General features: G+C 40.1%; 1 protein-coding gene across 6 annotated transcripts in view; it reads left to right on the top strand.

The window, feature by feature from the left end:
- The window catches only part of Tdg (Thymine DNA glycosylase), a 538298-nt gene that overhangs the window by 280877 nt on the left and 235427 nt on the right, over positions 1-21994 (top strand). For all 6 annotated transcript variants that reach the window (XM_067141146.2, XM_067141144.2, XM_067141143.2 and 3 more), the window contains one exon: positions 11893-12076. In XM_067141146.2, coding sequence (XP_066997247.1) covers positions 11893-12076 — 184 coding nt within the window. The remainder of the gene's footprint in view (positions 1-11892; positions 12077-21994) is intronic.

Here is a 21994-nt window from a genome sequence, read left to right as displayed (position 1 = left end):
ACAAAAAATAGAAAGAGCGTCCATGCTCTATGAATATCTAGGAGACTACGCTCCAATTAGAACATATTTGCTCACGAAAATTTACACTGTCAGGCCTCTCAAGGCACAACCTACATTTTACAATACAAACAGAATTCACTGTCTTAAATTCTCATGGTCTAACCACTTAACAGAAATAACTACGTTTTGCAGGAGTATTGAATACTCATTCTACCAGGCCTTTGTGGGAAGAAACAAAACGCAGGTTAAAGTTACTGGCCCAAAAATCAAAATGATGCAGAGGCAGACACTTGCTCTCCTTGAAATTTGCACACAAGACTAAAACCCTATTTGGGCTTTTGGCCCGAAGTTTCAGAGGCTAATAGTATTCTACTGAGGTGACTAGATGGAGAAAATTTAGAGATAGAAAACGGTTACAAAAACATAGTTACCTCAAATACAAGTTGATAGGGAAGTCGAGAGGGTGTCACACTCTCTATTCCTGACTTTCGGCTGAGTTTCTAAGCTAGTTTTGAGATTTACATTTGAAGATGAAGTTTACATTATTGAAGATTGGAAATTGAAGGTTACGTAATTAAAGATAGGAACCTTCCCCTTGAGCTAGCTTTCGGAGGCTATCACCTAGTTAATAAATGGCTGCCATTACCTTACTGTGCTGGACTGCTCGATGAAGGGCGAGACGCCTCCACTATTAGCACACATTCAGTTAACTGGACGACTGAGAAGACAAGGTGGCTCAAAAAATTGCCAGCTTTTATACCCGAGAGAAAGGTTCGAGAGAGATCTGGACTAAGGCCCGACACCCCCTCACTTTTTTTATTGGATAATTAAATATGTAGAATAAAATGCTGATTGGTGGAAAAATACACACACAAAATTTCTTGTTGGTTAATTTTGAAGTTGGCGGAAAGAATCGAATTGTTGACAACTGTGATACACCAAAAAACAAAGGCAAATCAACTCAGTTTAGAAAACCTTAAAATAACAAATTACTTTAGAATTTTTAGTAGTTGCTTTTCACACTAGAGGGCATAACATATGTTTTGTTTGTAGAGACATCTGTGAGGAAAAGTCCAAACTTCTTGCCAAAGTAATTGCAAGTTTATATTGAAGATGTCGTTTTTCAAGCGCTTCATTTGAATAAACGGGGCGAGTGTACCCTCGCGGTACAGACCTCCCCCCCCCCCCCCCCCTTTATATCTCTCCTCACGGTGAAAAATTGAAATTTGTTTGTTAGGAAAAAACATTTTTCAGACATTTTCTTGAGAAAGTTCCTTTAGAAGAAAATTTTAACTTATAACCTATCTTGAAGTCTTCCTGGAGTCGTAGAAGTCTGGGATATAAAGTTCAAGGTTGACTGCAAGATCAGCCGTCGTCGCCAATACCAGGGTGGCGTACTTCCAACCCCTCCCCCAAGTACCCTAAGATGCACCTCTTCCGCTACCATGAGAGGGGTAGGCATGGTGATGGTCGCCGCAGACCAGATATAAAGATACTGCTCCAAGATGGGTAGGCCCTCGCCGGAAAGGATGGTGCTCCAGCACGCCGTTATGAAGGAGACTGGGCCAGAGCAAAGTAGGCCCTTACCCCACACCAGCATCGCTTGCCAGATGTAACGACTCGGCTGCCGATGTCAGAGAGGGCACTGAAACAGGAATTTACTTGGCGACAGAGATTGATTTGTGGAGAGTGAGAGTTGTTTGTTTTTCTAAGCTGCAGTTTTGGATGAGGCTGGCTGCATAGAGGAAGAGTGTGTGATTGCAGGCTTGGTGTTGGAGGCAGGGGATAAGTTAATGGCGGCCAGGTGACGGAATAAGGTAAACCTTACTAGAGGGGAAAGGTTGTACAGGGTTAAGTACACAATAAATATAGCTTTTAAGTGGATATGGGCAGGGCAGGAGGCCTTCCCATATAACTTACAACCTGATTAAAAACAATTTGTTTACTGAACTGCAACCAAAAGAAATAACTTATTCCTTGCTGCCATAACTTTGTGACCCATACTGAAAAACAAAAGATTATATGGGTTCTATTTGAGAAAGGTGAGCCCTAAATATCCTCTCAGTGGCTGGGTTGCTGACCAGAAGAGTAACAGGAGTTAGGAAGTCCAAAATAATACATGGCCCATTAAATCTGGGGGCAAGCTTGCCTGCAGGAACAAAATTCTTAACCATAACTTGATCTCCAACCTTTAAATTGGTGGGCCACCATCCACGATCATATCTCTCTCTAACCTTTTAATGAGAAGCTTTAAGCTTACTTCTCGCCTTCTTCCATAGGTCTCTGATATTATCAGGATCTGTTTTCTCCGGTAACATGTCGTTGAGTGACCAAAGATTAGACAGTGGCATGTTGGGAACAAATTTGAACATGAGAGAGGCAGGAGTGAACTTGTGGGACTCATGTAAAGCCGATTTTAAAGCAAGGGATAACCAATGCAGAGAAGTATCCCACCGGGAATGATCTTCGCGATGAAAAGCGATCACCGCAGATCGAAGGTTGCGATTGACCCGCCCAGCCAGAGATGGTTGAAGGTAATAAGCGAAAGTTGTTACCTGTGATATGGACAGGTCGAAACAGAATTTTCGGAATAAGTTAGATGTGAGAGCCCTTGCATTATCAGAACTATATATTGACAGGGGCCAAAAAAAGCAACGATAGTATTAAGACAAGAAATTGTAGACTGAGCGGTAACCAGCTTAGTCGGAAACAACAATGAAAATCTAGTGAAGCCGTCTGCGCATACAAGAATGAATTTATTCCCATTCCCCTTTGATTGGGGGAAGGGTCCGACGTAGTCTGTGTATAACCGCTCCATGGGGCGGGATGCCTGGTGCGATGACATTAGCCCTAGCTTAGTAGACATGGTGGGCTTACTAAGCAAGCAAGATTTACAAGCTTTAAACATTTCTCTGATTTCACCGTCCGTACTCTTCCAAATAAACATCTCTCGGATTTTTTCGCTGGTTTTGAAGATGCCTAGATGCCCCCGTAATGGGGTCTCATGATAGTATTTGAAGTCATTGGCACAAGAACGGCTTGAACCACTACTTTCAGCTTCAGATCATACCTCGAAAGGCATCACAAAACCCCGTTCTTCAACACATAAGGGACAACATGTTCCCAGAAGAAACGGTTTCCCACTGGATCTTCTCATTGATATTTCTCATTATCACAGAATAGTGTAGGGGCATCCGTCAAAATAGCATTAATACTAGAAGGTATGAGCGTGGGAAGAGAAGAACCATCTTCCTGTTCACTGGTCTCAACACCACTAGAAAACATATGGCTGAGTCCATCAGCAACTACATTTTCTGATCCTCTAATGTGTCATACATTAAATTGAAATGCTGAAATCCTGATAGCCCAACGGGCAATACGTCCTGTACGACGAGTCCTAGCTAAAACCCAACTTAAGGCTTGATTGTCTCTAATTCGAATTTGACATGTTCCAGATAAAGGTGGAACTTCTCCAGAGCAAACAAGACTGCCAAACCCTCTAGTTCGTAGATAGAATACTTGGTTTCTTGAGGCGATATAGTCCTAGACGCATAGGCGATGTTCCGCCTTCCGAGTTCCGTTTCCTGAAGAAGGACCGCAGCAACAGCAGATGAAGAGGCATTAGTTTGGACAATGAATTTCTTAGAAAAATCAGGCATAGCTAATACAGGGGTGTTACAAAGAGCTAATTTAAGGTCTTCAAAAGTGGTTTGCTGCGACGGCCCCCATTCAAATTTGATGCCTTTCCTATGCAGTAGGTTCAGGGGCGCCGCCCTGTTAGCAAAGAGTGGAAAACATTTCGTGAAGAAATTCACCATGCCTATGAATCTAGCGAATCCTTTGATGTCCTTAGGAGGCTTGAATTCACGGATTGCCTGTGTTCTGGAATAGTCAATAGAAAACACCATCGGGCGACACAATATGCACTAAGAACAACAGAAGGCTTAGCAAAAGGTGCCTTAGATAATTTAACAGTCAACCGAGCCTTCCGAAGACGATTGAGGACTTCCTTCAGGTGATCTAAGTGCTCTTCGAAGGTCTCTGAAAACACGACGACATCATCAAGGTAATGATACAAATAATCGAATTTGATGTCGGAGAAGACGCTATCCAGCAGTCTAGTAAGAACAGCTGCACCCGTGGGCAGCCGGGAAGTCACGTGGTTGTATTCATACAGATTCCACTCAGTGGCGAAAGCCCTTAGATGTTTGGATTCTTCCACTAGAGGAATTTGCTTATATGCCTGGTTAAGGTCTAAAATGGTAAAGAACTTAGCCTTGCGAAACCATGAAAAACAAGAATGAAGATCCAGAAGGGGCAAAGCCGGTTCAAAGCCCTGTAATCAATCACAGGCCTGAAACCACTTTGTGGTTTCGATACCAGAGAAATGGGCGATGAATACTCCGACTTGGAATGTTGAATGATACCATCCATTAACATCTGATCTATGATTTCCTTAAGAGCCTTCATTTTAGGTGGCTATAGTCTGTAAGGAGGAAACCTAACTGGAATAGAGTCAGTCAGTTCAATCTTATATTCAATAAGGTCCATGACGTCAAGGGTACCTGAAAATAGGTCAGGGAAAGACTGACACAACCTTTTAATACTTTCAGCCTGATCCTCAGGTAGATGCCTAATATCTAACGACATCTCACTCTTGCTAGAGGAAATAGATGAAAGTGACACAGAATTTCATTTCAAAAGGGGAATATTACAGTTAATAGCAAACTTGAAAGTGCACGACTTGCTCTGAATGTCGAGCACAAGACCTGTATGAGACATAAAATCAGCCCCCAATATTACGCGGTAAGACAATTGTTTAGCTACAAACAGCTTCACTTTCCAGGTAAACTTTGAAATGTGAACTTTAGCAAAAAGGAAGGCTAAGATTTTCAATGGTAACAAGTTTGCCATAACACATTTAATGGAAGAGAAACATAAGTCCGGAAATTTACAACAAGCTTTTAATTTGGAATACCACCCTTCGGAAATAATGGAACTCGCGCTTCCTGAGTCTAATAGAGCCGTGACTGGTTCGTTATTTACTCCAATTTTCAGGAATGGCACGAATCCTGGGGTCTCTGCCGCAATTCTGAGGCATTCCCTAGGGCCTTCAAATGATAAATTAGATGAAGTTTTATCCTTTCAAAATTCATTGCTTAATCTAACAGTGGCTGAGCCTCTGAAAGGTGAACATTGTGACTCAGTCGGTGACACTAGTCACTTTCTATCACTTGTAGTAATGGAGGCAGCACCAGAAGTTGAACAAGATGGTGTGCTGTTACTTGAAGAGCAATTCTTAGCAGAATGGGAAAATGACCCGCACTTGAAGCAACCCTGGGATGGACCAGCTCTGTTCCTAGTTCCGCTTGATTTGACCAAGAGACACTTATACCTAAGGTGTTTAGTTGACCCGCATGCATAACACTTGTGTGTGGGGAAATGTTCGACGAGGTGGAGGCCGAGCACTGTTAGATAACGGAGGGGGCTCCCTGGCGACTCGTAAGGTGTCAGCATACCTCACGCCTTCGGCTGCTACTGCCATTGCCACGAGTTCTTAGAAGGTTTGAGGCAGAGATGCAAAACATACGTATGACCTATAGAGCAGAGAGATTCCTTCTACAATCATCTGCACAATTTGGTCTTCTGGAAAATGAAGGGCAAATACACTTGTATAAAACATTATATCTTGAATAAAATATGCCAGGTTTTCATCCAACCTCTGTACTCTAAGATAGTACTTCTGAATTATAGATGACAGAGCTCTAGCCGGAATAAAGTTAGCCAGGAGGTGGGCGTGGATGTCTTCTATCAAAGATCTATCAGCTATTGCTTTTAGAATTTTGTCCGAGAGGACACCTACAGAATAGGGGAAATTATTTGGAGTACTTGGGAGTGAGAGAGAGCGAACACTAAAGCATGGTCTTGGAATTCAACTAAAGATCTTGAAAACGAAATAACTTCGTTAGTTGAGTTAATGGAGAACTTGGATATACCTTTGAGCAACATGGCTAAGTGGTGGGGCAAGTTACTGAAGCCGGGCGACATAATAGGTGACGGCATTGAGGGTTGAGAAGGTTTGAACACTGCATTAGTCATAAAGAACGGTGGAAGTTGTCTTGGATGATCAGACGCTGTTTCCGATGGGGCAGATGTTTGTTAAGTAGCAACAGGTTTCCTACTCTCAATCACTCTACTAGATTCTTCCTCCATACACAAATTTACTATAGGAACCTGGTCGCTTTTAGGAGTAGCGGTCCCGGAAAACAACTTACTAACTCTATTCGATAAATCGGAGAGGTGTTCCAATAGATTACTTGCTTCCCTAGCATGATCCTCCTTCAAATTTAGAGACAATAGGTCCCTAGCCCTACTATAGAAATGAAACAGTTTAGCTTGAACTCTTAAGTTGATTAGCATATGGATCGCGTACTTCAAAAGCTAGCTCGGTGGTATTATCTGTGATAGTGGATAGAGCCTCATCAGTTTCTTTCTCCCCAAATACCGGGATACAAATAGGAAGTTCTAAAGATTCCTTAAGATTGGCAGTATCTGCCACAACCGTGCCTCCAGATTGGACCTTCCTAATTAGGAGCTCATAGATTAATTCCTCCTTTTGCAAGTACCCGGGTGCAAGTACTTCACAAGGACCAGGTATGATGATAGAAAAATTTAACAATTTTGAAAATTACCAGCAACCCAGAAGATTTTTAGAGTACGATGTAGATTTCTATGTTTAGCCATGAAAAGGGGCTTTATCTAGACCCTATCAACCACACTCTGCTACCACTATTTACGGTATTTTGTGGTGGGCAGAGGTGAAAGAAGGTGCAGGCATGAATGGGTCTATTTACTACAATCCGAAGATTAATTAAAAGATTTAAAATTAAAGTTAATTTCTTTTCTACTATCTTTTTTTTAAAATGCCAGATATTAACAATACAAGTCGCTCAGTAACGGAACAAGATTTCAGGTACAGTAGTTTAAATACAAAGTAGGAGAAATCAGAAAATCAACAAAATTTGTCAATTAATCCTCTAAGCTTGAAGCTCCCGATTTTACAAATGTTATTTGAGCATCATTGCTCCGTACACTCAAGAGTCAAGGAGAAAGGTCTCCCACTTTCCTTTACAGAGTTTTAATAACACTTCTACAAAAAATAGAAAGAGCGTCTCTCTCTGAATATCTAGGAGACTACGCTCCAAAGCTTATACCTTTGCTGCATTCTCACGGCAACCTTCAACAACCAAGAGCATATTTGCTCACGAAAATTTACACTGTCAGGCCTCTCAAGGAACAACCTACATTTTACAACACAAACAGAATTCACTGTCTTAAATTCTCATGGTCTAACCACTTAACAGAAATAACTATGTTTTACAGGAGTATCAAACTCGTTCTACCGGGCCTTTGTGGGAAGAAAAAAAACACAGGTTAAAGTTACTGGCCCATAAATCAAAATGATGTGGAGGCAGACACTTGTTCTCCTTGAAATTTTCACACAAGATTAAAACCCTATTTGGGCTTTTGGCCTGAAGTTACAGAGGCTAATCCTATTCTAATACTATTCTACTGAGGTGACTAGATGGAGAAAATTTAAGTTACATGGCTACAGATAGAAAACGGTTACAAAAACATAGTTACCTCAAATACAAGTTGATATGGAAGTCAAAAGGGTGTCACACTCTATTCCCAACTTTCGGCTGAGTTTCTAGGCTAGTTTTGAGATTTTCATTTGAAGATGAAGTTTACATTATTGAAGATTGGAAATTAAAGGTTACATAATTAAAGACAGGAAACCTTCCCCTCGAGCTAGCCCTCAGAAGCTATCACCTACTTATTAAATAGCAGCCATTACCTTACTGCACTGGACTGCTCGGTGAAGGGCGAGACAAAAATCGTAAATTGTTAAGATTCCTCAGACCAGTGTGTGTTTTAAGATTGAACGAGGCTGATGATGCCCAATAAATGGTGCCGGAACATGTACCTTTAATATTCTGGTAATTTCTATGTGTATTTGACCACACAATAGTGGAATAAATTGTATTGAATAGGTGGTATTAAAATTACTATTTGTGTAAACTTTGTGATTCACAGAACCAGTCTTTTATTATTGTCTGTCTGTTATACAGGGTGAAGTGAAATTCGTGCACTCTGGCTTCGCAGCGCGACTCCTCACACAGCGGCAATAAAAAAAATGTCTTTCACAAAAGTTCGTCCTGCGAGTATATCCGGCAGAAAAAGGACGTTGAAGAGTGGCAATCTGGCAACACTATAACCACATGTAGGGTAACTGCCTGTCAGCACATGCTATTCGTGCTGTACAGTTGGTGCATTGGAGAAAGTTTTGGGTTAGCATGCAGGAGGTCGAGGGTTCGATCCTGGGTTGAGACGTATGTTTTTTTATTTCGTAAATTAGTCCAGGTGGTATGGTATGTGGCATCTTAATCATCAACAGCGAATAAATTCACACCAACGACGTGGAAAGGGCGTCTTTCAAAGCTGACCAATGAAACCGATTGTTCGTCCATTTCTAGGATCGTAGTATGTAAGTGCAAATGGTTTCTAGAGGACCTGCTGCAATTGCTGTTGACGATTATGATGCCAGATACCGTACTAACTGGACTACATTTCTTTCTTCCTTTCTTAATCTGTTTACCCTCCAGGGTTGGTTTTACCCTCTGACTCAGCGAGGGATCAAACCTCTACCGCCTCGAGGGCAGTGTCCTGGAGCTCCCGACACTGGGTCGGGTGATACAACTGGGGAGGATGACCAGTACCTCGCCCAGGCAGCCTCACCTGCTATGCTGAAAAGGGGCCTTGCGGGGGGATGGGAAGATTGGAAGGAATAGACAAGGAAGAGGGAAGGAAGCGGCCGTGGCATTAAGTTACGTACCATCCCAGTATTTGCCTGGAGGAAAAGTGGGAAACGATGGAAAACCACTTCCAGGATGGCTGAGGTGGGAATCGAACCCACCTCTACTCATTTGACCTCCCAAGGCTGAGTTGACCCCGTTCCAGCCCTCGTACCACTTTTCAAATTTCGTGGCAGAGCCGGGAATCGAACCCGGGCCTCCGTGGGTAGCAGCTAATCACACTAACCACTACACCACAGAGGCAGACTGGACTACATTTACGAAATAAAAAACCTACGCCTCAACCCAGGATCGAACCCTCGACCTCCTGCATGCTAACCCAAAACTCTATCCACTGCACCAACTGTACAGCACGACTAATTTGTGCTGACAGAGGTAGTTACCCTTCATGTGGTTACAGTGTTGCGAGATTGCCACTCTTCAATGTCCTTTTTCTGCCAGATACACTCGCAGGACGAACTTTTGTGAGAGACTTTTTTATTGCTGGCAAGTGAGGAGTCTCACTGCGACGCCTGAGTGCGCGAATTTCGCTTCACCCTGTATATGCCTGTCCCTATCACAGTATGTGCAAGTGTAGCATCTAATTACAATGAGTGAATGCAGACTGAGTCACGTACATTGCCTGTGCTGTTACCGCGCCTGGCATCTGCTAGTAAATTGTAGCTGGTGTTGAATAACTGTATTGTTCATTGTTACTCAGAATACTGTTAGCACTTCGTTGGACCCAAAGGTCTCTTTATATAATATTCCAGCAGCATCTCCAGGTTAACCTATGTCATGTTAGAGAGAGAGAGAGAGAGAGAGAGAGAGAGAGAAAAAAAAAATTATGTACTTCTCCCATATTGATGGTTGCACACTGAGCTTGACGACCAAAAGTGGCACACTAATTTGAGACATTAATTTGTCCGGATGTGTGGAGTTTGATCTGGAGTCGATCATTGGATCAAACGTAATGAAATTCTTGTCCTTGATCTTTTGCGGGAAAATCGTCTTCTTTCCTGGCATCCTTCGCTTCCAGCCAATCGAAAGGTAGCTAGGGTTGAATTCTCAGAAATTGGTATGTTAAATTGTGAAAGTTATTGGAGTCTTTTATGAGAATGTACTTGTGAAAAAATTCCAACTGTCATGACTCTGTGATCAGCATACTTCATTTTTCATTAATAGTGAAGTTAGCTGGATTGTGCCCTTGCTGAATTTAAGGTGACATTACTGTGAATATCTGATAGTGCAAATAGAATTTTCTTATTGGTTCTTGAAGTTGGTGGGAGTTTGAATATCTCCCTTTCAAAGGGTGTTACCACCTGTGACGGCATGCTCCTAGGCCTGTGGTTATCATTCACTTCGGTTATTGATAGTCCTAGCATACAAGAGGGGTTAAGCGATGCTGCAGTTTCTGTGCCTTTTTCCATCCACTGTTAACTGGCTGTGCAACTTCCTGTGATGTAGGCTTAAGGCCTGTTTGACATAAGCTCCTTAAGGAGATGATGTTTCTCTCATCAGAATTTCCACATATATCTTTTGTTACAGAACAGAACTCCTTTACTGCCCATGGAGATGCAAGTCTGTCTCTGTAGTCTTTGTCCTGGCCCCATTATTCTACATCTCATCCGTAGCTGAATGGCCTGTAAGGAAACTCTGTGCCAGCCTAGAGTTACAATATAATATTCCTATGGTAGATCAAATTATGACACACAAGCCTGTCAGGGTACAGTACAAGTGATTAGGTACTTGCCCTCTATTGGTAAAATTGTGGGATTGAATCATTATACATTTTATCAGCATTTTAAAAGACCAGCAGATTTACTAGCATGTTAAAGAGGGTTTTTTTTTTTTTTTTTTTTTTCCAGGGCCAAATCCATAACATTTCAAGAAATGTCAGAATAATGATTTTTATTGTTACATTTTGTATCAGGAAGTGTATTGTGTTTCAGAGGAATAATAATGTTGGTTTCATATCTCCCTAACTTTTATGGTTTTTGAAAACAACATAATGCCAAAATGTTACCCTGCAGAAGTTCTTTTACATGCCAGTGAATCTGCCAATGTGAGTTTCTAAGATAAAATTCTAAAAGAATTTAATTGTATAAAGTCCACATGTTCAATACACGTTTGACATTTGATAAATGGTCTGTCTAAAAAGCTACATAGGGCATGTTTCGGCCTAGCCTAGAGGTCATCATCAGCTAAAATAACACATGTGCAACTAGTATTGTATAGAATAGATGGTGTAATAAATGTACCATCTAATCTAACACGTGTTATTTTAGCTGATGGAGACCTCTAGGCTAGGTTGAAACATGTTCTATGTAGCTTTTTAGACAGACCATTTTATCAAATGGCAAATGCGTATTGAACAGGTGGACTTCATACAATTAAATTCTTTTAGAATTTTATCTTAGATATTTAAAGTCAATATGAAACTGGAACGAAGTTCATTACTTGTAATAAAGTGAGTTTGACATATTTGAGCACCTTCAAATACCACCAGACTGAGCCGGGATGGAACCTTCCAACTTGGGATCAGAAAGCCAGTGTTTTACCATCTGAGCCCTCAGTTCATCTGAGTAAAAATTGAGACGCATTTCTTTGTGATTAGTGAATGCCATTTGCAACCAGTATTGTATAGAATAGAAGGTGTAAGATATTTACCATTTAATCTTATTTGTCTCTTTTCTTACTAGTCTCTTTAGTACACATTGGAATTTTCAGGATTCTCCTTAAACCACTTATCCTATTGTGATTTATCTTAAGGTTCCAGTCAAATTTTACTGGTGATTTTGTTGTTATTTTGTACGTCAATAAACTAGAACTTGCTGGGGGAATGTGCTCACTTCCTTGTTTCCTGCCATTGGAATGAGTAGAATGGACATCTCAAAGTCTTGTCTTCAAAAATTTCTGAATTCTTCTCAGTATCTGATGGACATTTCACGTCATAATCATTCTAGATTGAGTGTTCATGTCACTTTTAAAGAGATTCATTTTCACATTGTATTAATGTACTGATTTTTATTCTTAGGTTAGAAAACACAGAAAACCTGATTAATGGTGATCCAGTGGTGAAAAAGAAGCTAAAAGATGACAAATTCATGCCAGTATTTAAGGAGAGGAAAAAGCATGATCGGTTTAATGGAATGCCTGAAGAAGAAGTATCAAAACGAACACTACCGGACCATTTAGCTCTAAACTTAGATATAGTAATAGTAAGTAATCATCATATATTACCTTTATCGGTGTTTCTTGAAATACTTAGAACATTGACCAAATATAGTTTAAAACATATTTTGCTCAGATATTGTATACCATTGTTGCTTTGGTGTTGTTATGTCTCTTTATAATTTTCTTCTCATATTTATTTATTTATTTATTTTTAACTTTCCCAGACTGAAGATTGCCCCCGAGGGCTTTTTTTTTTTTACGTCACACCAACACAGATAGGTCTTATGGCGACAATGGGACAGGAAAGGGCTAGGAGTGGGAAGGAAGTGGCCGTGGCCTGAATTAAGGTACAGTGTGCCTGGTGTGAAAATGGGAAACCATGGAAAACCATCTTCAGGGCTGCCAACAGTGGGGTTCGAACCCACTATCTCCCGAATACTGCATACTGGCCGCACTTAAGCAACTGCGGATATTGAGCTCAGTGTGAGGACAAATCATACAGTAAAACAAGAAAATATAAAAATAATTTTGAGGCGTTGATTACATAATGATTAATATGGCAGCATATATGTTTCTGTTAAAAAAAGTTGTGGAGATATGGTTCTTCAGGATTTGGATTGATTATTTCAAGGTTTAGTTTTGTCTGATCGAGTTTAAACGACTTGCAGAACTTGATGTAAAGGAGAGGAATACTTTCTCTAGTGCCATTCATTAACCCAATGACATCAATATTATCCTACCGGTACTCTTGTTGATAGAATGGGATGGTTGGTTCATATGCTGCTTTATTTTCTTCGTGAATCTCATGGGGTTGTTTCATAAGTTTCAAACATGATCGTTAGATCAATTATAAAGCCCCATTGATGGTCTTTGAAGGCTACTATGTCAATCCGACAGGTGCTGCCTGTAACGGAGAGACCACGAACCTCCTCAGAAGACTGTCAAGCCAGTTCCTTAACGTTTGAACAGTGGCGGATTGTATTTTATGGTGCCTTATATTTATTCAAAACACATGACTTTGCCACGGTTGGGTGGCTTGCATGCCCCAATGAAGCAGATAGCCGAGCTGCAGGTGCAACTGTATCAGATGGGTATCTGTCGAGAGACCAGACTAACGAATAATTCATCGAAAAGCAGCCTTTTGGAAGTTGCAAGGGCGGCAGGCTGGATGATTGACTGATGTGGCCTTGTAATAACACTCAACATTGCTTAGCTGTGTTGATACTGCTACACGGCTGAAAGCAACGGGAAACTAAAGCTGTAACTAACTCTCGAGGACATGCAGCTCTATCTGTATGAATGATGTACTGATGATGGCTTCCTCCTGGGTAAAATTTCTGGAGGTAAAATAGTCCCCCATTCAGATCTCCAGGTGGGGACTACACGAGAGGGGGCAATCATCAGAAAGATGTATACCGACGTTCTGCGAGTCACAGCGTGGAATGTTCAAAGTGTGAATCATTGCGGTATGTTAGAGAATCTGAAAAGGGAGATTTATAGACTAAAGTTATATGTATTTGGAACAAGTGAAGTACGTTGGCAGGAAGAGCAGAATCAAACAGGAGATGTGCAGGAGTTGGTTTAATAATGATTAAGAAAATAGGACAGTGGGTAAGCTACTACGACCAGCATAGTGAAAGAATTATTGTCGCCAAGATAGACACCAAACCAATGCCCACCACAATAGTGCAGGTCTACATGCCTACTAGGTTCAGCACATGATGATGAAATCGAAAGAATATATGAAGAGATAAAAGATTTAATTCAATATATAAAAGGTGACAAGAATCTCATTGTGATGGGAGACTAGAATGCAGTGGTAGGCCAAGGAAGAGAAGGTAATAATACAGTAGGAGAATTCGGATTGGGACAAAGGAATTACAGAGGAAGTAGGTTGGTTGAATTCTGCACCAATCAAAATTTAGTCCTCGTTAATACTTGGTTCAAACACCACAGAACGTCTGTATACGTGGACGAGACCTGGAGACAGTGGAAGGCATTGAATAGTCTTCATTATGATTAGGCAGAGATTCAGAAACCAGGTGTTGGATTGCAAAGCTTTCCCAGGAGCAGACGTGGATTCGGACCACAACTTGTTGGTCATGAAATGTCATCTGAAGTTGAAGAAATTGAAGAAAGGAAGGAATGCAATGAGGTGGGATCTACACATAGTCCCCTACACTCTTTTCTTTGAATGTTTCAAGGAACATGTTGAATAAGGACTAAATGAAAAGGCTGAACGAAACACAATAGAGGAAGAATGAGGTCTCTTGGGCTGCTGAAGAAATGTTAGGAAGAAACGAAAGATCAACTTAGGATCAATGTGTAACTGAAAGAGATACTAGTCTTGATTGATGAAAGGCAAAAGTACAAGAATGCATAAAATGAAGAGGGCAGAAAGGAATTCAGGTGATTAAAGAATGAAGTGGATAGAAAGTGCAAAAATAGCTAAGGAAGAATGGCTGAAGGAGAAGTGCAAGGATGTTGAAGGTTGTATGGTCCTAGGAAAGATGGATGCTGCATACAGGAAAATCAAGGAAACTTTTGGAGAAAGGAAACCCAGGTGTAAGAGATGAGATGGAAAACCACTTCTTGGGAAAGAAGACAAGGCAGAAAGGTGGCAGGAACATATCAAACAGCTGTATCGAGGTAAAGACGTAGATAATATGGTTCTGGAAAAAGAAAATGCTCTTGATGCAGATGAAATGGGAGACCCAGTTTTGAGGTCAGAATTTGACAGAGCTTTCAGAGACCTAAATAGGAACAAGGCACCTGGAATTGATGACATTCCCTTTGAATTACTGACTGCCTAGGAGAAACCAGCATGGCAAGGTTATTCCATTCAGTATGTAAGATGTATGAGACAGGAGAAGTGCCATCCGATTTTCAGCAGAATGTTGACATACCTATTCCCAAGAAATCCGGTGCCGACAAGTGTGAAAACTACTGCACCATTAGTTTAGTATCTCATGCCTGCAAAATTTTAACATTCATTATTTACAGAGGAATGGAAAGACAAGTTGAAACTGAGTTGGGAGGAGATCAGTTTGGCTTCAGAAGAAATGTAGGAACACGTGAAGCAATCCTGACTTTGTCTGATTGTAGAGGATCGAATTAAGAAGGACAAGCTCACATACATGGTATTCGTAGATCTTGAAAAGGGATTCGATAATGTTGATTGGACCAAGATATTCGAGATTCTGAAGATGATTGGGGTCAGGTACCGAGAACGAAGAATTATCTTCAATCTGTATAAAAATCAGTCTGCAGTGATAAGAATTGAGTGCTTTGAAAAAGCAGCAGCAATCCGGAAGGGAGTGAGGCAAGGTTGCAGTTTCCCCCCCCCCTCCTTTTCACTTTTTACATAGAATAGGCAGTAAAGGGAATCAAAGAGGAAATTGCAAAGAGAATCACAATCCAAGGAGAGGAAATCAAAACCCTGAGATTTGCTGATGATATTATTTTACCTGAGACTGCAGAAGATCTGGAGAAATTGCTTAATGGTATAGACACAGTCTTGGGTAAGGAGTACAAGATGAAATTAATAAGTCCGAAACAAAAGTGATGGAGTGGAGTCGAACAAAGTCAGGTGATGCAGGAAATATTAGATTAGGAAATGAAGTCGTAAAGGAAGTAGATGAATATTGTTATTTGGGTAGTAAATTAACTGACGGTGGCAGAAGTAAGGAAGACATAAAATGAGGACTAGTGCAAGCAAGGAAGGCCTCTCTTGAGAAAAAAAATTTGCTCACTTGGAACATTGATGCAGGAAATAGAAAGATGTTTTTGAAGACTTTCGTCTGGAGCGTGGCATTGTATGGAAGTGAAACATGGACGATAACTAGCTCAGAAAGAAAGAGGATAGAAACTTTTGAAATGTGGTGTTACAGAAGAATGCTGAAGGTGAGATGGATAGATTGAGTCACGAATGAAGAGATACTGAATTGACTTGGTGAGAGGTCGATTTGGCTAAATTTGATGAGAAGAGGAGATAGAATGATAGGACACTTCTTAAGACATGCAGGACTTGTGCAGTTGGATTTTGAGGGAAGTGTAAGCGGTAAGAATGGTAGGGGTAGACCAAGGTATGAAGATGACAGATTAGAGCAGACGTAGGATGCAGCAGTTATGTAGAAATGAGAAGTTTAACACATGTTAAGGTGGCATGGAGGGCTGCATCAAACCAGCCTATAGACTGATGACTAAAACAACAACATATTTCTTAGGGCTTCGCCATGAGAACAGTAACCAAGGATGTGAGTATGGGTTTCTACTTCATTGTGGGAGCATCAACAACAGTTATTGTCGAGGTTCCTGCATGGAATAGCTCGTATGGCTATTAGGATACCTGTCATTTTCAAGGCATCGTGCCATTCGCTACAGGATAATCCTTGAAAGCAACTAACCCAGTGATTGGCTAGAGGGTGTTGACAGAAAGAACGTGGGATGTTACACCACTTATTAAATTTGACTTCTCTCATATTTCTTATTTTCTGAGTGTCTAAAAAAAAGTCCTTTTTTCTCAACATGCTGCCATCTGGTGTTAGATTAAGCCTTTTCAAATAGTTCAGGCTTTCTTCTTTGGGTTCACTTTTATTTAGTATGCGAGGATCTCTGGAATTAAATGGTATACTAAGGGCATTGATGTGTTGAGAAGTGCTGCCCCCAACATGAATGGAATAATCCTAGTCTCTTGAATTTCCTAGGACTGTACAGCATGCTGCCTGGCTTATCAGCAGGAACTTACCCAATTTCTTTCAGGGTGCTTCTCGGAATCTTCAAGAAATTGTACAGGAATTTGCTCAGTGGGAATTGTTTGAAACTGGTATATAGAGATGGACAATTTGAAGTATTGAGAATTCAGAATGTTTTATTGGTGTGCAAAAGAGGTGAGAATGACTGAGATTCTAACTTGTATCTTAGATCAATCATTGAAGCTGGAGCGTTCAATATGGTAACCCACTCAAAATTCACTCCTAGATATGATTCTCACAGAGGGATGCTCTTGATATCTTAGAGTGCAAATCTTTCTGGGAATCGTGTAATGAAAGATTTGTGTTAAACAAACAAGTTTCTCTAAGAGTCATTACTCTTTAATTCTCATTTTGAATTGTTTCAGCTCTATTTTCATTCAATTGTTGAAATGACTATACCTTGGTTAGTTCTTGCAGGATCCATTTGGAAATGTGTTAAGCTGAAATAGCCCCAGAACCGAACCTACAGTTATGTAAATAATAGTAACAACCTTCCTTAATATGAAAGTTGGAAAATGTTCATCTTTAATGTAAATTATTAAGTGATATTCTTGAATTGAATACCTGTATGCCTTAACCAAGTGAGGTACAGGTTAATTTATCTTTTTTGCGACCTACCAAAATATAACATACTGTATTGATTAGTTCAGTTAACTAGAGTTTCATGGGTCCTTCGTGGCTCAGGTGGCAGCGCGCGCTGGCCTCTCGCTGCTGGGTTTTGTGGTTCAAATCCTGGTCGCTCCATGTGAGATTTGTGCTGGACGAAACAGAGGCACGGCAGGTTTTCCTCTGGGTACTCTGGTTTTCCCTGCCATCTCTCATTCAAGTAACACTCTCCAATATCATTTCATTTCATTTGTCAGTCACCCCAGAGGAGTGTGACAGGCTTCAGCAGCTGGCACAGTTCCTACCCTCACCGCTCGATGGGGGCTTCATCCATTACTGACCTGTTCGAATGACTAGAAACAGGCTGTAGATTAATAATAACTACAGTGTAGGCACAGTCATTCCCAGACAATCTCACTAAGAAGTACTGTAATCAGCGTCCGGCTCCATGGCTAAATGGTTAGCATGCTGGCCTTTGGCCACAGGGGTCCTGGGTTCAATTCCCAGCAGGGTCGGGAATTTTAACCTTAATTGGTTAATTTCGCTGGCCCAGGTGCTGAGTGTATGTGTTGTCTTCATCATCATCATCATGGCACGCAGGTCGCCTACGGGAGTCAAATCAAAAGACCTGAATCTGGCGAGCCGAACTTGTCCTCAGACACTCCCGACACTAAAAGCCACACGCCATTTCATTTCACTGTAATCAGCCTGAAGAATTTATGATTTGCCTGTCAATACTCTTGATTATTTTACTTATTTTCTTATTGCTTGCCATTTTGAGTATTCTAGCATGTTTTCACTCCTAGTTTAGTATTTTGTATTTTCTTGATTTTTGATTTGCATAACCAGTTTGTCTATTACATTTGTGTTTGTATTGACTTATGTGAGTTATAAGTCCTAAAAGTTTTGTTTAATTTTAAGGAATTCCTTTTCCCTCCATTCCATAAAGAACTGCTCTAGCTGTATCAATGGTGGTTATTATAATTTCTTTAAAAATTGCTTGCTCTAGTCCTTTATACTACAGCCTGTTTAAGGCCAACGCTTACGATAGACAAACACTTCACTTAGTTCCTGTAATGGTAAAGCTGGTTTCACTAGTTCCTTCTCCTTTCATCAAAATTTTAATGGAACTATATACGAATTTAACCTTCAAAAATAAACAGACAACATACCATTGCATACAATGTTCTGTATCAACTTTGTTTTCCAAAACTCTACTCATGAGCTGTTGTTTAACAAAACATTCATTATTTCATCAAAATATCTGTTGATGAAGTAAAATGCTGCCTAAAGGGAAGATCCTTATTCAGGCATACCAGTACTGTAACAAATTTCACTTAAATTATAAAGGTTTCTCACAAAATAATGGCGAACTTCAACTTTTTGAAAAATGTAAAGCAGTGCAGCATGCAAGGTTTAAAATAAATGTAAAGTAGGTGCCCAGAACAACTGATCAAGTTATTGTTTATCAGTATGAAAGGGGTAGGTTTAAACTTGTATCCAGGAGATGTAGAGTTGCTACCCTGAAGACATTTTTTTGTTATTTCATGATTTCCATTTTCATGCCAGGGCTGTACCTGAATTATGTCATGTTCATTACCTTCCCAGTCCTAGCATTTTTTTTCTTTCCTAGCATCAATGAAAACTTACATGTGTTTTTGCACCATTTAACAGGTAGCACAAAAATATAATGAATGTGGTAGTGTTTTGCATTTCATTGTTTTTTCTTTTTACAATTTTTAATGACCATTGCTGTATCGGAAGATAGAACCTGTCCGTCTTACCAAAAGCAGCTTTTAGAAACGGAATTTGGGGTATATTTGTTAGTTTTTGTCACATTTTATGCACTAGGTAGTATTTTCAGCTGTATCCAAAAACTTGTGTGACACCTTGCACAGTGCTGCCAAAATGTTCTGAAAAATGAAGTATATGAATAATCACCTGTAGTACAACCATTGACCAAACGGTAACAGTTGTTCCACGGCACTGTGTACTAAGTAATTCTAAAAGGGTTGTTCCATATATTCTTGCAGTTCAGAAGGTTACCTTTAATCGTGAACTGTTAGTGTTCAGTAGTATAGTGTGGTTTTCTATGTAAGAGTTAAAACTGAATTATTTAGGAAGCATTTCACCCCTTCCTATGTCAGGTGAATCATGGAGTGATTGTTCTGAGTGATAATTTTTTTTCCTCTAAATTTGCTCAAAATTTTGCATTTTCAAAATTCAGTAAAACAGTTACTTACACACATCCTTATATAAGGGGAAAAAAAAAATTGAATTACCTTAAATCGTTGCGCAATATGGTTTTACTACATCATCATCATCTTCATTTCCCGTTTCCAGCTTCCCAGGTCTGGTTGTGAATCAAGGACCTCCATCGCTTCCTGTCTCTCCTTCACACTTCTTTTTTAAGTACATCTTCTGGTTTTGCTCCCCTCCTCTCTGTGCACTCCCACAACGAATCTGTCCACCTCTTTCAGGGTCTTCCTCATGGTCACTTTCCTGTTAATTTCTCTGAAAAAGCTTTTTTTTGACACACACTCTTCTCCCATTCTCATCATATGCCCATACCACTTAAGCTTTGTTGTTTCTATCCTGTCTTGAAGTTTCAAGATTTATGTCCTTTTCCATCTATTCATTTCTAATTCTAACCTTTCTGGTCTTGCTTTCGATACCTCTTAGGAATTTCATCTCCGCTGCCTGTATTCTACTCTCCTCTAATTTTGTTGTAGTCCACGATCCAGCTGCATAGGTTAGTATGGGTTCATAATAGGTTGAATATAATACTTTCTTACATTTCTTCGGGACATGTTGGTTCCACAAAATACCCCTTACACTCTGGTAGAAGCTGTTTGCTTGTGTTTCTTTTCCAATTTCCTATGGAATCTTTCCATCTTCTGTGATCACACTTCCCAAGTACTTGAAACTTTTCACCACTTTCAGAATTTTACCATTCAGTTTTATCTTTTCCTTCCTTCCTTCCTTCCTTCCTTCCTTCCTTCCTTCCTTCCTTCCTTCCTTCCTTCCCCTTGTCATCACTATTGTTTTACCTTTCTCTGGGCTTACTTTCATCCCAAATGTTTCTAACATTGATTATAGACATCTACTTGTTTTTGCACTTCCGTTTCATCCTCGCCCCATATCACTGTATCATCTGCAAACAACATAGCTTTTGTTGCCTGCCTTCCCAGTCTCTGTTTAATGTTGTTATGAATTTCATCCATGACTATGATGAATAGTATGGGGGATAGTACACTTCCCTGTCGGAGACTATTTTCAACTTTAAACCATTTTGTTATTCCTATACTAGTCTTCACACTACTAACACAATTTTTGTACATAGCTTTTATCATTTGCACTTCCACTCTGTTAACTTGTTTTTTCCTTAATGTGTCCCATACCAATGGGCACACTGTCATAAGCCTTCTCAATGTCAATAAATGTCATCACTATGTCTTTTCCAAACTCCCATCTTTTCTCCATCAAATGTCTTAATGTAAAGATCAGGTCAAGCGTTGACCTGTCTTTCCTAAAACCATACTGTTCTTCTTCCATTTCTCCTTCTAGCTTCCTCCTCAGTCTTCCTTCCAGTACTCTCTCAAATATCTTAGCTACACGGCAAAAAGGGTGATCCCTCTGTAGTTATTGCATTCCTTTTTATCACCTTTTTTTAAAATATCGGGATAATTAAACCCTTTCTCCACTCTTCTGGGATATCTTTCTTACTCCAGATTACTCTAAATAATCTATACAGCCACTGTAGCCCTGCTGCTTTTATCATTTTCGTAGTTACCTCATCCACTCCTGCTGCTTTACCGCTCTTCATCTTTTGTATGGCTTCCTTTATTTCTAACATCGATATCTTCTTTTCTTGTTCTTCTTCTTTCCCCATTGTTTCTAGTTGCTCCTTTTCATCTACCAGTTCACTGTGTGTGATATTTAGCAATTCTGAGAAGTGTTCTTCCCATCTTTTTAGTATGTCATCTCTTTGCGTCAATATCTGCCTGTTTCACTTTTAACCAATTTTGTAACTTCCCTATTTCGTAAACTATTCTTCACCAAACCATACAAAATCTTTTTACTTCCCTTTATATCCTCCTGAAAAGTTTCTGTGAAACTTTCCCAGCTCTTCTGTTTCTTTTCTTGTACTATTTTCTTACATACCTTTTTGGCTTCTTTATATTTCTGCCAATTCTCTGTACTATTGCTGCCTGTCCACTTCCTCCAAGCCATTTGTTTCGCTCTAACTACTTCCTTTACCCTGCTGTTCCACCGAGGAGTCCTGATAGTCTTCCACAGGTGTTTACTGCACACTTTACAAATCTATTTCTAAAACATGTCCATTCCTCTTCCACACTGTTTAAGTCGTCTTTGGGAATTTCTTTCTTCAGATCCTCTTGAAACTTTCCCTTATTTCCTTCTCTTTTAACTTCCATCCCTTTATTTTTCTTTTCCTTTTTTCTATTAACTTTGTTATTTTACCAAGTCTTAATTTGGCTAACACCACTTTATGGTCTCCTTCGAAATCTGGTCTTGGCATTGCTGTCACATCTTCCAGTTGTGTACGTTTCTCCTTCTCCACCAGAATAAGATCAATCATTG

The sequence above is a fragment of the Anabrus simplex genome, chromosome 2 (assembly GCF_040414725.1).
Source record: "Anabrus simplex isolate iqAnaSimp1 chromosome 2, ASM4041472v1, whole genome shotgun sequence".
Classification (NCBI taxonomy): domain Eukaryota; kingdom Metazoa; phylum Arthropoda; class Insecta; order Orthoptera; family Tettigoniidae; genus Anabrus; species Anabrus simplex.
The sequence above is the reverse complement of the archived record's forward strand: the minus strand, read 5'-3'. Positions and strand labels throughout refer to the sequence as shown.